The sequence below is a fragment of the Lonchura striata genome, chromosome 3 (assembly GCF_046129695.1).
Source record: "Lonchura striata isolate bLonStr1 chromosome 3, bLonStr1.mat, whole genome shotgun sequence".
NCBI classification, from domain to species: domain Eukaryota; kingdom Metazoa; phylum Chordata; class Aves; order Passeriformes; family Estrildidae; genus Lonchura; species Lonchura striata.
Window position 1 is genome coordinate 16,882,054 of NC_134605.1, and position 16,701 is coordinate 16,898,754.

At 42.2% G+C, this 16,701-nt stretch overlaps 2 protein-coding genes across 4 annotated transcripts in view; one reads left to right on the top strand and one right to left on the bottom strand.

Annotated features, from left to right (window-relative positions):
• Positions 1-16,701, top strand: part of RHOQ (ras homolog family member Q) — a 22,383-nt gene continuing 5,682 nt past the window's right edge. Inside the window, exons 1-4 of one of the 2 annotated variants that reach the window (XM_021544319.3) lie at positions 1-201; positions 360-418; positions 15,671-15,835; positions 16,577-16,672. In XM_021544319.3, the coding sequence (XP_021399994.1) occupies positions 60-201; positions 360-418; positions 15,671-15,835; positions 16,577-16,672 (462 nt within the window). In that variant the 5' untranslated portion in view covers positions 1-59. The remainder of the gene's footprint in view (positions 202-359; positions 419-15,670; positions 15,836-16,576; positions 16,673-16,701) is intronic. The other variant, XM_021544320.3, reaches the window with a different exon arrangement.
• Positions 10,553-16,701, bottom strand: part of PIGF (phosphatidylinositol glycan anchor biosynthesis class F) — a 26,118-nt gene continuing 19,969 nt past the window's right edge. The window contains exons 6-7 of one of the 2 annotated variants that reach the window (XR_004147978.2): positions 12,167-16,640; positions 10,553-10,939 (exon numbers count right to left, since the gene is read on the bottom strand). The gene's annotated coding sequence lies outside the window, so the exon portion shown is untranslated. Of the gene's footprint in view, positions 10,940-11,568; positions 16,641-16,701 lie in introns of those variants that run through there. The other variant, XM_021544317.3, reaches the window with a different exon arrangement.

Genomic DNA, 16,701 nt, shown 5'->3' on the forward strand with positions numbered 1-16,701 from the left:
TGCCGAGGGGCCCGGCTCGGCGGGGCGCGCCCGCGGGGCCATGAGGGCGGGCTCCGGCCATGGCCCATGGCAGCGCGGCGGTCATGCTGAAGTGCGTGGTGGTGGGGGACGGCGCCGTGGGCAAGACGTGCCTGCTGATGAGCTACGCCAACGACGCCTTCCCCGAGGAGTACGTGCCCACCGTCTTCGACCACTACGCAGGTGAGCGGGCGGGGGGTCCCGCGACCGCTGGGGGCGGCGGCCGCTTTCTCCCCTCCCTCCTCCCTCCATCCCCTGGCCTTGCCCTGCCGGGGGGGGCGGGCAGAGGGGTCGGCCGGGCTTGCCCCCCCTTCATCCGCTGCGTTTCTCTCCCCTCGCAGTCAGCGTCACCGTCGGGGGCAAGCAGTACCTGCTGGGGCTGTACGACACCGCCGGCCAGGTGAGTGCCGAGCGCTCCGCGGATCCTCGGCCCCGTCCCCCCGCCCGCCGGCGATCCCGGCGCTGAAGTTATTCGCAGGGCTGTGGTCCGGGCTGGGCGGTTCAGAGGCGGGTTGGCGGGGGTGGGGGGCGATTGATAAAATCCGGCTTTAAAAGAAAACCATCGATCCAGCCTCGATTCCCGAGGGCGGGCAGGCGGAGACGGGCTTTATTTTTAGCGGCGCTGGGGCCGAGGCGCCACGGCATCGCCCGGCGCTGGGGTGGGGGATGCCTGGCGCCTGCGGGGCAGTGCTCCGGGCCGGGCATGGCCACTGGCCAGATCCCCCTTCTCCGGGGTTCCGACCCTCTCGCCGGCCTTCAGGTGAGGAATGTGCCCCGTTCAGCACAGAGGGCACACGCTGCCTCAGCCGCCTCGGCTCCGATGGAGAGCCAGGCTGCCGCAGTTTGCCTTGTTTGTGGTTTACAGCACTCAAATAGCTACAAAGAGTTGTTCGAACTAAAGGTGGAAAATAATAACATGCAATTCTTATCCACTGCCTATGAGATAACCTGGATTTATTTTGCTGTCCCAGACAACTCAAGTGATTCATTTGGTTAAGATCATTACAATAGTTGTGAAAGATACTGTGATGTCAGCATGGCTCTTAAGTAACTTTAATGATGGATAAAATACTGGATGTTTAGAGGGGTCACTGGTCTAGTGGTTTCTAAAGGGCTCCATGATTCAAATAATCTCTTCCTTAGTTTAACTTGCATGCCACGAGCCAATTATGGTCTCCAGGGTGAGAGTACTTTCTGGGGATCGCTTATTTGAAAGAGTTTGTGAAGAGCCTGACCCCAGGAGGTGCAGGCATCTCCCAAGGAGGTGCAGAGCATATACGGAAATGCAGCAGGGGTTTCTGTAAAGTTGTGTATTCCCTATATTAAACTTCTTCTTGCAGCGTGAGCATGTGCTTTAGTCTCACATGACCTCAGACAAGCTTCCTTGTTGTAAAGAGCAACTCGTTAGACAATCTCACTGAAGTCGCATAGATTGAAGCTGTAATTTTTAACCATGTTGTTCCTATACTTAATTGAACAACTGCTGCCTGAATTATTGTACCTTTTTAGATCTGTATATAGCCTTGAGTTAGGGAATCAGCATTTTACCAGTCTTATATCTTTGTTAGGCCTGAAATCAGTAAAAAAATTAATTCCATGAGAATTGTACGAAACAGCACCATTTCTAGAAAGCTGATACCCTGAAGATGAGACTCTTCCCACAAAGACTGACTTAATGCTTGTCATCTCCCTGATATAAACACAAGCTAGTCAAATTTATGCCTGCTAAGTGCATTTCTTGTTGCTATCATAGTCCTGTTTTTGAATAGTAGTTAGTTCAGAACACAGCTTTAAAATATTGCTTAAGTAGGTTGCAAAGTGAGGATCTAGTGCTCAGACAAAGTATTTGGTTAGTGTGCAACTAATATTTTTTTTATAATGAGCATTGGAAAGTGTGAAAGTGAGCCTAGCACTTCTGTACCTATGCACGGTTTATTTGGGGATGCTGTCTCAAACTGCTTGTTCTGGGCTTGTTACTATCAATGTATGTGTTGTTAGCTCTGCATAACCTTAACTAAGGTGGCTTTGTGGTACCCCACTCTGCCAGAATGTGCTGACAGCAAACACAGGTGATCTTTGGCCTCCTCAAAAGTCAGTAGGGTAAACTGGCCAGTTTACAACAAACAGCAAATGAAGGTGTTCCTGTTACACTAAGAAAAACTTTTCCATGTGAAGCTGTATATAGAGATTTTTTTTCCCAGTTTCTGAAAAGCTGAAATCCTCATTTTGAATTCCAGGGCAGTTTCTGAGGCACCTAGAAATAGATCTTGTTGGCCTGATTCAAAGGACCCTCAGTTCACATAGAGTGTTTTAATGAGGCTGCATTTGCAGATGTATCTGGTCTTGGTGAAACTCCCCTTTTAGTCAGATCTGTGGTACTAATAAAATCTTTACCTCTACCCCCATCCCACTTCAGCATGTTTGGGGAACTGGTGGATGTCAGAGACTGCCCACGGGAGCCCCATCCCAACATCCAGTACAACTAAAGAAGGGAGTCTGTATCAAGATGCCAGTCTAGCAACTTCATTCAATTAAAAGCTGTTTTGTCAGAGCAGCTGACAAGCCTGTCTTCCCAAAGCTACACAATAATAGAAAACTTACATTAAAGCTTAAATATATACAGTAAAGAGCAGAAAAGACATGAGTTGATGATGTCTTCTCTGTGTTGGGGAAACAGCATGCTGTACCTGGTGCATGCCTGCTGCTTCCACAGACTTACATATGGATCAGATACATTGCTGCCCAAAGCAGGGATTTCTGTGCCAGCATACATCAATGCTTTTGTCTCTAATTCTGTCACCCCCAAATAATTTTACTGTAAAATATTGGCCTGATAGTATAGTTTTGTAAAACTTGTCTGTGTGTGATCGCTGTGGTATCTAAGCAGCTCACAATCATCAGCATGTTTATACTTCCAGCCCTGGACAAAGTAAATAGGTAGAGATTTCTACAGATCTCCGTTCAGGGGGAAGAGGAGTGAAGAGGGTTAATGAAAGTTCAGATAGTGACTTACTATCCATGCAGAAAGCTCATAGCAGAAGAAAGATTAGAGATAAGATTTTGATTCATAGCTGGTGCACAGCAGGCTCATCACCCTGAAATACTGGCTTATCAGTGTGTGGGTCTCTTTAACTTGCGTGGTTATGTATTTAGCAACTTGTGACAGACTTTGCTTTGGCAGAGGAGTTGCAAGCTTTTAAGTTCATCCAGTACTCATTTCTATCTTGCTTCCTCACAACACACACAGGATCACATGTAGTAACTATAATGATGACATAAGGCCTCATATCTTCATGAGTTTAAAGTAGGTTGAAAATAAATCTATTAAAAGTCCCGTTTTTTCCCTGGTAATATATATAGCAAGGAAGAATACCACTAGTGGTTCACAAAGTTCAGTTTGTACACAGGCCTTTGAGTGTGTGTGAGTTCAAGAAGGCTTTTCTCCAGCTGAAAATACTGAGGCCCTGGTTCAGCAGAAAATAGCCACTACAGCTGCTGGGCTGTGGAGGCTCTGAGAGCCCATTTGGGTTTGCAGCTGTGGAGGCAGCCTCCCATATCAGGGAGGCGGGTGGGAATTTGGTGCCATTCCTTCAGCAATTCCTCCCAGAGGTGGAGCTAGCAGCTCCTTTTAGCCTTGCTGTGTGTACTGGGTGGGTATAGAGCAGGTCTTGGTTTCCCCAGAAGATGAGAACTGTGCAACCTACCTACACTGAAGACACATCAATGCACTGAAGTTTGAACAGGAGGTGCTTGTGATACTGATGTTTGGAGGCCTGACTTTGCAGCAGCCTCTTCTGGAAGACTGTGTGTCAATTCTGCACTTCATTGAACAGGGTACATGGCAAAATCAGCTTGGGAAGAGAACCATGACTTCATCACGGGTCTGTTAAGATCACCATGTCACAGTGGTTTTGAACTGCTGGCAAGTGATTATCATTTTGCTCTTCAAAGATATCAGAAGTAATACTGCCAGCTCTCAAGATGTTAACATTTTTGGAGGAATGTCTACAAGCACTAACAAAGGGGTGGCACATGTCCCTTTGCCATGCCCCAATTAGTTGGAATAAGTGATAGGACATACAGGAGTTGCCTTTTGAGGATTTCATTCTTTATTCCATGTTGTTGTTTAAAATGACAGTTGGAGTCTATCCTTCTGCCAGTTTATTTTGGTGTAGGATTTTATTTCATTGTGTCCCTTTCTTCCAGGGTGTGTTGACCACATACAGGGGAAATCTTGTGCTCTGTTTCTGTATCTTTGCTGTAAAAGAATGGTTGGTATCTAGAGGAAGAATGGGGAATCTGCAGTAGCAGAACCTGTACTGCTTGTCTTGCTCTGGGAAGAGAGGTGCTGAGGCATGGCATGGCTGTTTGGTGCAGATGGGCAGCAAGCCACAGCAGGGTATGGTGAATCTTACTACGGTGCAGTGCCTCATAATAACATTTATATCCCTCAGCATCACTTACTGTTGATACTAGTGGGGCCTGGTTGGACAGAGCTGAGGTGAACTGTGTTCCTTGGCTCTCTGCTTTTATATCTCTGCCTAAAACACCCTAATACAGGGTCTGGTACAATGAAGCTCTTGGTGCCTTCTCACCTGTTCCGAGAACAGTACCACAAAACATGGTATTCACAAGCACAGAACAATCCACTTCTTTCTACATCTCAGCTCAGATGGTCACATTGGTTGCAGCCACAGCCATCTTAATTGAGATACACTGATCTTTTTGGTTGTAACAGAAGCCCTGATGCTAAAGTAATTTTAAGTTGGTCAGGCTGCTGAAGTGTATAAAGCTAACTCAGTTATTAGGGAGATGACTGTTTGCATTAATGAGTGGTGTAAAAAGAAATGGTTATAAATATGAAGGTGTCTGTGTGTGAGGTGTGGTTATTAAAATGGATAGTTCCCAAACCTGTGGTGGTTGCTTTAAATAAATAGCAGTAATCTCTATACTCCTTGCTGGCTCTTTGCCTTGGCTTTGGTAGGTAGCCCTGGTCTAGCCCTAGGTACCACTCCAGTATCTTACTGAGAAGAGAGGCAGCTGCTGGTCTGTAGCAAAATAGAAACGTCCCTCCTCAGAGCACACTGCTCCTTCTGAGTTGCCCCTGCCAGGCAGCCGTAGCTCCAAATGTCAGCCTGGAGTGAAGCAGTCTCACACAATGCAAAGCCTGCCACCCTTTACTGCAGAGGTGTAAACACCGAGACCTCCAACATAATTTTGGCAGATCTAAACATGTAATGTTAGCAACTAACATCCTGTCCCCTTTCTACCCCCCAGCCCCCCCCCCCCCCCCAGTGCCTTCCTCCTCCCACATGCATTTTCCCCTCGCTCCCATGTCCCAGCCGAGCTGGCAGCTGGCACTGAGAGGCTGTGAGCTCATGAGCTCACTCCCAGCCCAGCGTGCTGGCCTATGAATAGCTCAGCCTCCGCTGAAGCTGCTCTATGCCTCAGGATGTTGCCAGCCACGTAGATTTAACAACTGGATGTGTGCAGATAAAATAAAAACATGCCTAGATTCTCCCTTTGGAATTTACGTTTTTCAGTGTAAGAAGAGGCGAAGTGCCTGAGCTAACAATCTCTGTTTAGAGCTCTCTAGATAAGGGTTTAAGCAAAGACAGACTTTCTCTTTAAAAGGAAAAGGACTTATACCTTCAGATTGGTTATTAAAATGGCCTTGCAACAATAATACTCTCAGTGCAAAGCCTGCATCTAAACGCCTCTTCACAAGCTGTGACTCATGCTTTGAAAGCACGGCAGCTTTCCTAGAAGGATAGGTAAGCACTGTTATCACCAGATGGGGAGTTGTGGAATGGGAACTGGTGTTCTGAGTTCCCAGAAGCATCCACTAGATAGATGTTGGAAACTCAAAACAGGTACATTTCATTTTGTGAGTGCCGAAAGCTCCATGGTACTTCTGAGTAGTGACGCTGAGTTATGTTAAAATCAAATCTAAGGGATGCATTTGAAAATGTAGATCCAGAATATCTGCCACTTTAACAGCAAGTTAATGGCAGACCAAAAGAAAGAATACAAAGCAAACCAAGTTTGACAAGTTCTCTGAAATTTCAATTTTTGTTATATTAAAAGCACATTTTTATGAAGACTACTGACTACTGATGGACCCTTGCTAAACACTGATTACATGGCCAAGTAAAAAGCCCTTTTTTCCCAGGTTAAGTCAGCAGATATTCTTTTAGTTTGTGACAGAGTGCTGTCTGAATTTTACTAATCTTTAATGTCTTTGACGCATGGCAGCATTGTACAATGCTAGGTAAACATGACCAACTAAAAAGGCAACACTGAGTACAAATCGTTACTGCTCTTCCAGGACATTGTTATTGCATATCCTCTTACTTCCCGAGTTCATTTTAAGGTGGTGTGTGCACCTGCACTCAGCTGAGTATCATATAATCTACAGCTGTGCTGCAGGAGGCACCAGTGATGGAATGGGACAACTGGGTAAGGTAGCATTACTGGAGTTTTTCTGAATGAGAACATATGAGACCCTGGGAATTTTTGTCAGATCCATACTTAGACTTCTCCATTGAAATCTGTTTTCTTTGCAAAGAACTCTACATATTTTGGTAAATAGGAGAAGTATAAAAAAATGCAGTTTTCATTTATAGCCTAACTCCTGATTCAGCCTCCAAACTACATCTTAAAAGAAAGTAAACAAAATTAGATGAGAACACTGTCTCCATAGCACGGACCTACAAAGAAGAAGGGTGTGTTAGGGTCTGATCCAAAGTTCTGTGTTAACTGGCACCCTACTGCTGATTTCAGTAAACTTTGTTCCAGTTCCTTTTTTAACAACACATGGACAAAGTGGATACAAAACCTACTTCAGCAAGGTTTGGTTTTTGGGGTTTTGTTGTTTATTTTTTTTTTTTTTTTAGGTTAATCCTGGATATTCAAAATGATGAGCCAGCTCTTCCTACCCACATACACCACTACCTAAAAAATCTAGGACATTAAAATGGTTTTGCCCTTTGCTGTACGTGGGTTTTCTTCAAATCTTTGGCCTTCATCTATCTTCACGTATCAATCTTTCTCTGTATCTGTGGGGCACTAGAAATTAATCTTTCATTTAAAGGTGAAAAGGGTGTGGTTTTTCTTTATAGAAACTCCAGGAACCCGGTAATTAATAATATAAAGCACACTGATTCAAAATCCTGCAGTTCTATTGTGAATTATAAATTTCAACAACTCAAACATTGATGCTTTGGGGCAGAACTTCAGGACTTTTTTTTTAAGCTTCCAAAGTAGCAGTTGCATTTCTAACAAAATTGTTCCTCCTCTAATGAGAAAAAATGAAAAATAAGGACACAGAGAATAACTGTGTCTTTTTACTGCTCTGTTCTGTGGTTTTTATAAGGAGTCTATTTCTTTGAATTGGTGATTGGGTGAGTTGTGTTAAGAAAAATGTATGAATGCTACATGACACTTTCAGCAGTTCTGAAGAGGTTGTGTAATTTGACACTTTACAGTTACTGTCCCCAGTCTGTTTTAATCCCGCTACATGCTGCATCTGTGCTGTGGCACGTGTGCAATAATTCTTTGCTATGCCAGGCACTCACTGGTGTGCACATAAAAATGCAGGTGGCAGCATTATTCTCCAGAGCAAAGCAACATCTGTCAGCATCCTAGGTGAGTATATTGCTTCACATGAATAAAACACAGATTCAGAGTACCTCAGGCAGCTTGTGCTCTAAATTAGATGCAGTCACGAATGCTTTAGGATCATCATTACGACTTAATGCTACTTCCTGGTTGGTCTAATTTCCAGTTGGGATTCAGTGTTGGAGTCAACAAGGGATGGATGCCAGGTGTGACCTGGGATGCATCTTTAGTTATGACCAACAGATAGGCCAGCCACAGGCAGTGAGATGGCTTAAGAATTTCTCACTTAAGAAAAACTGCCTATGGTTTTTCAATTGCCTTTACATCTGCTAAGTGTTTATCACATTCTTCAGTGGGAGCTGTTAGCCCTAGCAAATGGGAATTGATATAAAAAAAGGTGCAGAAGACTCTTAGGAACTCCTTTCTTTCCAGAAACTCTTTCACTGTGATGTGCTCATTCAAGGTGCACATAATGGCCCTGGCACCCCCTGAGAAAGTTGTGTGATGGGAGCTAATCTTGAGGAGGCAGTAAAGCTGTAATCTTCTGTGTGTTCCTCAACACTGGTCTGAAAAATGTGCTTTTGGGGTTTATTTGTAAAAGGTAACTAACTGATCAGTCTTGTTTGTCTGATCAGTCTTTATACAGGTAGCAAATGAAAAGACATATCTGATATTATATGGATAACTCTCTTAAAACAACTCTGCTCTGTAGACTGTTTTGCCTGTGAGAACAGGTTATATTCTTCTGTGAAAATAAAGGCAGAGAACCCATCTTTCCAAAGACCAAGTTCTGCAGAGGATCTGTCCAGGTCTTCTGTGTCAGGGTGCATTTTGTTTTTTAACTTTAATTTGCTGTACCTGAAAGAATGGTAAATCCTGATTGTTCATGGCTGCAGACGCAACTGGGGTGAATTCCTTTCCTGGGGAAAATGGAAATCCAGTGTAGAAAGAATGCTGTTCATAAGTCACTGACAGTGAGAAAGAAATGCACGGCAGGACTGAGATTTCTTATGGGCAAGGAGTGAAAGGGTTTGTCCACACCAGCTACTCTGACAATTCTCAGCAGCTCCATAGTGGGTAGACAACAGGTTTAGGTGAAGTGTTCAAGTGAAACTGTGCCTGCAGACAGCTGAATACATGTTCTGTTGATACAGATGCTGAAATAATAAACCCTATAGAGAAAATACAGGGGCTTTCACTTCTAGAAAACCAACCAGCAAGGTGAAGTTCTCATGGTGATGGAGAGAAGGGAGTGTGCTATTGAGACCATCTAGGAAAGCAGTTTAGCATTACCACATGGAAAGATGTAGCATTTGGACAGTACTGAATCCCGTATTAAGGATAGGATTAAATCTGATCACTTAAAGGCAATTTTGTGTATAATAAAAGAAATATGCTGTCCTTCCTGTCTCTAATGATGTAAAATTCATCTTACTAGGCTCCATCTTCCAGCTAGTTATTTCTCTCTATCCAGAAAAGCTTTTCAGACATGTAAGCAGCTGCACAGTTCTCAAATATGCCAGGAGGAAAGTTTTGTTATTATAAAAAAAGGTAATTCAAAAACCCTGGGCTTTTTCAATGTATAATTCATATGTCCTTTGAACAGTCCTCCTCACAGGAATTCAGAAATGGATTTAGATCCGTTTACTTCATTTTTAGAATACAATGGAAGAGCACTTACTCTGCAAACTTGCAGCCTTTTTTATAAATTAAAAATAGATGCTGGGCCGAAACCAACAGCTTTTTGCACTCTCTGTGAAACCTGTGCAAATAAACCACAACAGGACAATTCTGCTTTCTTTAGCAATGCAAGCTGCATCCTCAGAAGCCTGTGAAGAGACAGAGGGTCTGTAGTGCACTTTTCCCCTGCAGCCAGGGAATAATCACTGTGACTTTCTTGTTTTGTGTGTTCAAAAGCTAGGGGCTACAGATGTAGGCAACTGAAAAATCAAATGCAGTCATCAGCGTAGCAGAGCTTGGGTCGTGGAATTGGATAAGCAGATGTTTTATGGCAATGCACTGTCAGTCCAAACTGCAGCTTTATGCCAAATGGTCCTGCATTAGTGGTGCCTTGTGAGTGGCAGTGCCAGGAAACCAGCATCCTGGGGGACACTCCACCCTCCTTCTTGCAAAGGGTTACAGTGTTACACAGCCCAGACTGAAAAATTTGAAGAGTGTCTTTTAGCCAAGGAAGCAATTTGTGCTTGGCATGGGGCAGTACAGGCCACTTCCCTCTCTCCCTTCCCCCACCAAGCGTCTTGTAGAATCAGAAACCACAGGGTGATTCAGCGGAGTGAAGTCCGTTTCCTGGTGTGCTTCTGGAGTTAAGCAGCTGCTTTCAAAACCTTCAGACAGAGGCTTTGCCTGCTGCTTTATGGCAAAGCTGCAGGTCAGCCTTTAATTCCAAACAATTTGGGGGAGATGAACAGATGAGTCCAGAGGCAGCTCTGAGTTGTTACTAAGTCCACATATTATGTACATCAGTCATTATGGTTCACTTGTCCTGTTTTCCAAAATATTACAGGGGGCCTTCTGAAACAGAAACTTATTTTCAGGAAGGAAAACTGAAAAATGCAGTCTTGAAGGACAGCTTTGAAATGCATTTTAAAAATTGAAATATGACAGTTCATAATGAGAGAGAACTTGTGACTCTTGTTACTATGAAGTGGTTAAAACTTAGACTTTTACCAGGGATTTTACTCTTCAAAACTCTGTCTCACTGAGCCCCTCTGAGCAGTAGTGATTACCCTTTGCTGCATGAAGGTTGGATTCCTCTAGCAACTCTGCCTGATGTCTATTTTTGGCTTCCCCTCTAAAAACAGATGGTTGGGAGTGAGAACCTCTCTTTACGATTGCTGTTGTAAGCTGTGAAAGCAACAGATGGTTGCTAACACAGAGATCACAAATGCAGAGGTTTTGAGCTCCAGTTTTTCTTCCAGTGGTGCAAGCTTTATTTTGTTTCCACCCATTCACTTTATACCTCTTAGAATAGAAATAGGTTTATCAAGGATATGTCAGTAAAACAACTGAAAATGCATTGTTAAAATTTCATTCCTAAACTGCAAAACACATAAAATAATTTGTGGATATGACGGCCTGGTCACAGAGCAAGAAAACGAGGTAAGTTTTCTCACGGCGGACTTGTGAGACTTTTAGGGCGTTGTAGAGAAATGATGATAGCTTGTTATTGTAAACAACCTGCAGGTGGTGTTTTTCTACTCTTGGTTTTTCTGTTCTTCTCAGGGATTGTGAGAAAAGTGTTTTGTTAATTAGCCAATCAGGTAGAACGTGTCCAGTCAGTCTATAAAGAGGAGAGGTTTTCGCATTAGAGCAGTTGTTGTGCAGAACAGCCTTCTTGAAGTCTGTGCCGCTTTCTTTCTCAATAGTGACAAGAATTCATTACTTTGGTTCTGTCAGAACAAGATACTGAGTGTGGATTAAAACATGACACATCTTAGGCCCCTTGCGTCAGCGTTAGTGACACATCAGAATTTGGTTTCTCCTATTTTCTTAAAAACACTAGCAAGGAAATAAAAATCAACCAGACAGATCTAGGTTAACATTGTCTTCACAACCTTCACAACTTGAAATGGCAGATCTGAGAGACCTGGACTTCCTCATAGATCTTGGTCAAGGTATGGGAAGGTACTGGCTGCAAAGGACTAAGTGCCTTTCATCTCTCAGACAGAGAGGCCCTAATACCATTCCAGAGGAGCAGGAGGCCTGTGGTCTCACACTGCTGACAGGGGGGTAAGGACCTCTGTCGCTGTGTCCAGCACTTCAACTCGAGCCGGGAGGAGCGCGATACCATGGATCTGGGAGCTACAAGGGCTCTACATACAGAATCCCTGTATGTCTGCGCCTCTCACTTCAGTTCTAATAAATATAAGGAAATAGTGCTTTCTGTGGGTCAAGAAGGTTGTCCAGAAATTATTATACTCCATTTTGTCCGAGTTTATTTCATTTTTTAAATATTCCACTGCACATAAGCTGTGTACATCAAAGGCTTTTGGAGTGCTTTCCAAAGACTAATGCATTAAGCTAGCAAACCCCTACAGATGGGAGGATGCAGAGAGAGGATAATGATTTGCTCAGGACTACATACTGTGTCAGTGGCAGAATTTGGAATACAGTTTCCATGTTTTTAGCTGTGTTTCAGCTGATATCCATAGAATTAGGCAAAAGTATCAATTCAAAATCAAATGCATGACTTGAAATGGGACACTGTGTTCTGCTTTTGGTCTGAGCAAACCTATTAAATGAAGAATATTATAATGCTGTGGAATTGCAATACCAGTCTTTAGTCTGCATACAAAAAGTTTCTCAAGCCCTCTGTTTCTGAACAGGTAAATGCTGGAAATAGCCAGATTTTGGACATGTTAGAGCAAATCTTCTTCATCATCCAAAATACAGTATTCAAATATAAGGCAGCACAAAATCTCAGGCAGATTATTAGGTACTGCACATGGAAAAGGAGACCTAAAGGACAGATTTCAAGGAACCAAGATAAAGGCAATGCTAGACATACCTGCAGCCTACCATAAGAAGACATGGTAATTTTGAAGTCTCAATTTCCATTCTGCACTTTAAAAACAAAAGCCCCCATTTGCAGTTGAGAAGCCAAGTCCTTAGGTCCTTCATCTCATCTCCTTCTTCATGTCTGTTGTGTACTGGTAGCTGCCCTGGGTTTCCACAGGGATACTAGAGAAGTTATGAACAGCCCTGCTGTGTCATGTCTTCTAGAAGGATCACAGTTCCATAGAACATTAATTAAGTCAACATTCTTCTGTCCAATTATTTTGAAGTTACTACAGCCCTCATATTTTCTGTATTCACCTGCTTCAGCAAACAATTTTTTTTAACCTCCAGAGTATGTTGGAGAATGAGCTGTTTCACTATTATAGCCTCAAGTTTTTGAGACTTATGCTGAATATTTCAATCCTTGGGGGCTTTCTTGCCCATCTTATTCACATTCTTAAAATATTTTTGCTAATATCCTTAGATATTTTTAAAGCCTAAATATATATGTAGTGCCTCCCCCAATCAGATTGTCTAATTAGTCTAATTGCTGTATAGTGTGGTATGTACGTGTACTCAAATTGGAATTTGTTGACTGGCTAGTATAATCAATTTTGCCATTGCATGTAATTTTAGAATAAACCACATTTATTTCCCTTACACTAGATTCAGGAAATAAATAATAGTTGAAACAGTAAGATTTTCCCAGACTTCTCTAATATTCAGTCTAAATTAATTTGGTATTTCAGCTTCTTCTACTGCTTGTAGCAGTTATGCTAGCCCAGTACATCAGAGAAAGTTTACAGGTTTTATTGCTGTTTCTGAGGGGCTGTTAGGAGGCAGAAGGAGTCTTTAAGCACAGATGGCCTACTAGATGCTGACAAAATTGAAGCAGTTTCTCCCAGGACGACTCAGGACCAGTCCAATCATGTGGTGGGAGGCTTTGTTAGAACTACTGCCACTATTAGTATCAGTGCACACCTAATGTTCAGAGCACAGACAAGGTTTAAAGGAGTGCCTGGGAGTGCTGTCATGTTTCAAGCAGCAGGACTGGTGGGTATAGACAAATTCTCTGATAATTTACAGAAGCTTAAATGCAGTGAAGCCACGGCAGCAAATACCACACGCATCTTTGGCTGTGGTACATGATGTATCCACTGTGTATCCAATCACATTTTACTTGTCTTCCATTTAACTCTTAATTACACTTGCCCGCAGCTTGCCCAGTGGAAGTGGGATAGGGTATAAATCAAAAGGCATATAAACAAATGCAGGAGCAGGAAAGGAGTTCAGACCTGAGACTAGCTTTAAGAAAATTATTTATATTTGCTATAAATAAAAGGTCCAACTGTAATTTGAAATGGATTAACTAAAGAGCTATTTTAAGGTCAATGGACTAACAGTAATTTCTGGTGACAGTGAAATGCTTTCTTCATTCCAGCATGTAGTGCAGGCAGTATTCTAGTTATGCTAATCCAGGTATGAGATTTTTAGAAAATGTAGAGTATAGGGAGGGCAGCTCTTTGGTGGTAGGAACAAATTATAGCTTTTAACTAGATTTTTTAAAAACACAACTTATTCACTAATACCCCACATATGATTTAGAGCTGAATTTGAGAGCAACTGACAGATCCACTTTGTGTTATTTCATGCAGATTTTGTACCCCAGGGAACAGAGTAATTGGTAGTTGAGAAGCTTCTTTTAGGATTTTAAGTCTCCACCCCAGAAAACAGAGTGCAAGACTGAGCAGGATCCAGCTATATAAAGTAGTAGAAATGAAACATAAAATACATGCCTAAAAAACCTGAATGTTAAAAGAGTTTGAACTTCCTGTGTTTGGTGTTTTGAAGTTATTTCTGCTTTCTATGATGAATGTCCACAGATTTGGAAGAGACATGGTTATTGTTTCTTCTGAATCAGGGCAAGAGCTTGACACAGGCAGGGAAAAGGCCTGTCAAATGTTGTAGCTTCAAAGTGGCATCAGTTACTGTGGTTGGGAAATTGGGAAGCCATGTCAACAATTAAGCATGCTCTAGCTAATTGACAAGCCTGTTTACAAAACTAGAGTGGATACTCAAAATGTCATAAGAGTATGACAATGATGATCACTTCCTTGCTACTGCAGAATTTCTGTCTGTGCTTGTCTTTCCTCCAGTTCATGAGAATAACAGCTCTCTTTCCACAGCTGTTGACTTCCAAATGGAAAGATGAGCCAAGCAGAAACTGTTCTGAAGAAGTTCTCACAGTTTTTCTGAAATTCATGTTTAAAACCTAACAAATCAATGAAGGGCATTTTTGAGGGTGTGACTACAGGTTAATAATCTGGTAATGTGGCTGTTGCCAAGGAAACAGAAATTTAATTTTCTGTCTCATTTCAAACATGGACTTGAATTACATTTCTGTCTCCATGTTTAGTGAACAAATAATTGCATTATTTGTGAGACTTAATTAATATGGGCAGTTTACATGGGAAAGAGGGAAACTGCTGCAGCAGCCCTAATAAATTGGTGTTTACTGTGGAAGGTATAAATCCAGCATTTGTCAGAGTCTCTGCAATGCCTGGGCTCAGTCTTAGTTATCTATGTTGCAAAAACCACCAAAATTCTATAGCAGGAATGATAAGGCATTGGTTCACTGCCAAAGACCAAAGGAAGCCTTACAGAGAGAAGCTGAGGCATGTTCCCTCCGGATGTTAGCTAAAACATAGGGCAAAATTCCACTTTCTCCCTTGCTAGACAGAACTCTGATTTACAAGAGGGGCAATGCTCCTAGGTACTTGTGTTGTATGCCCTGGCAGTAGGACTGCTGACTTTAAATGCCGGGGCTCTAAATGTCCTAAATAATCTTTTCACACTAACTCTTCCCCAGCACTCCCAACAAAGAGAGGCATTAATATTCCACTGATAGTGTTCTTGATCCTGAATTTCTGTTCCATCTGATCCTTTGCTGGGCTTGCTAGTAGAAAGCACAGTCTAGACAAAAGAGGTCCCTTCTGATCCTTCCTACTGCCCTGAACACTAAGAATAGGACTGTAAGGTTTCTAAGAAACAAAGAAAATTCTAAGGAGGGCTTTAAATATCACCTCTGTGTATGATCCAAAACAGAACATTTAAGTGCATCAAACAGCCTTAATCTAGTCTAGCTTTGTATAACCTGGATGACTCTACAGCAGGCACACCTGCTCATTTCTCTACAAATACTAATCTTTGATCTGCAAATATTGGTTTTTTCCTTAAGTGAAAACTTTTTGAATGGTAATCTTCTGTATATTCTCATAGAGAAGCAAGTTTCTATCAGTATTAACACATTTTTCAAAATATTTATATTCATATATACTTATCTTCATATGTAGATTTTGCTCTAACAGTGACACTAAGTAACCTGGAATAGTTTTAAACATTCAGAAAGTTTGCCTCAACAACCTTCCTGAAATACAAATACAGTTTCTGAATATAACTGTTAAAATACAGGCAACAATTTAATATTGCAGATAACAGAATTTTTCTTCCTTAGGAAGACTATGATCGTCTGAGACCTTTATCTTACCCTATGACCGATGTCTTCCTTATCTGCTTCTCAGTGGTAAACCCTGCTTCATTTCAAAATGTGAAGGAAGAGTGGGTACCGGAGTTGAAGGAATATGCACCTAATGTTCCCTTTTTACTAGTAGGAACACAGGTATATTTGGTTCTGTTCTACCTTATTTAAACAATTAGGATCATTGTACAGTGCCTTTTCTTTGGGCTGGAAGTTGAGGTCCAACAGGACCTGAGCAGCAACTCCTCCTGCCTTTGAAGGAACAACCCTTACAGATGGCAGAAAAACACAGATATGTGTTGTTCTCCAATTATCTATCTCAGTTTTGTTAAAAAAACCTATATCCATTTGAAATACAGTGGCTGGCAAGATGGGCTGTATGTCTCCCATGTGACTTTCTAAAAAGTCATGGGACTTACTGAATAAAAGTGTCTGCTCATGCCCATGTTACTGGAATTACTTGGGTTTACAACTATTAGTCACATGAAATATTTGCTGAAGCAAAGGAAAAGGGGAGAAGCGAGACAATTTCCTCTTGCTTCTTGTGGGTAGTGGACTGGGCTTTATTTACGAAGTGACCCACATGCTGGTGTTACCTTTGGGTTAATCTTTCTGCCACTGCATTTGGTGTTCTAAGATGATCACATCTAATTGAAGTGCTGAGTTACAGAATAAATGCTTCCTCCTTCTGGATTAAAGGCTCACAGTTTAAATTTAGGGTTTTGAATCAGGAAGGGTCCACAATCTGAATCATGACATGACTCCATTTTTACAGAGATAATAGTCCATTGAATAATTCTCCTTTAAAAAGAGGGTATCATATTGCCTGCAGACTTTTGTTTAGAGAAAGTATTCCAACATGACTTCAATCTTTCTTGCTAGATTGATCTCCGTGATGACCCAAAAACTCTGGCAAGACTGAATGATATGAAAGAGAAGCCCGTATCTGTGGAGCAAGGACAGAAGTTAGCAAAAGAGGTAAACTGGATACTCCTAAATGAAACCAA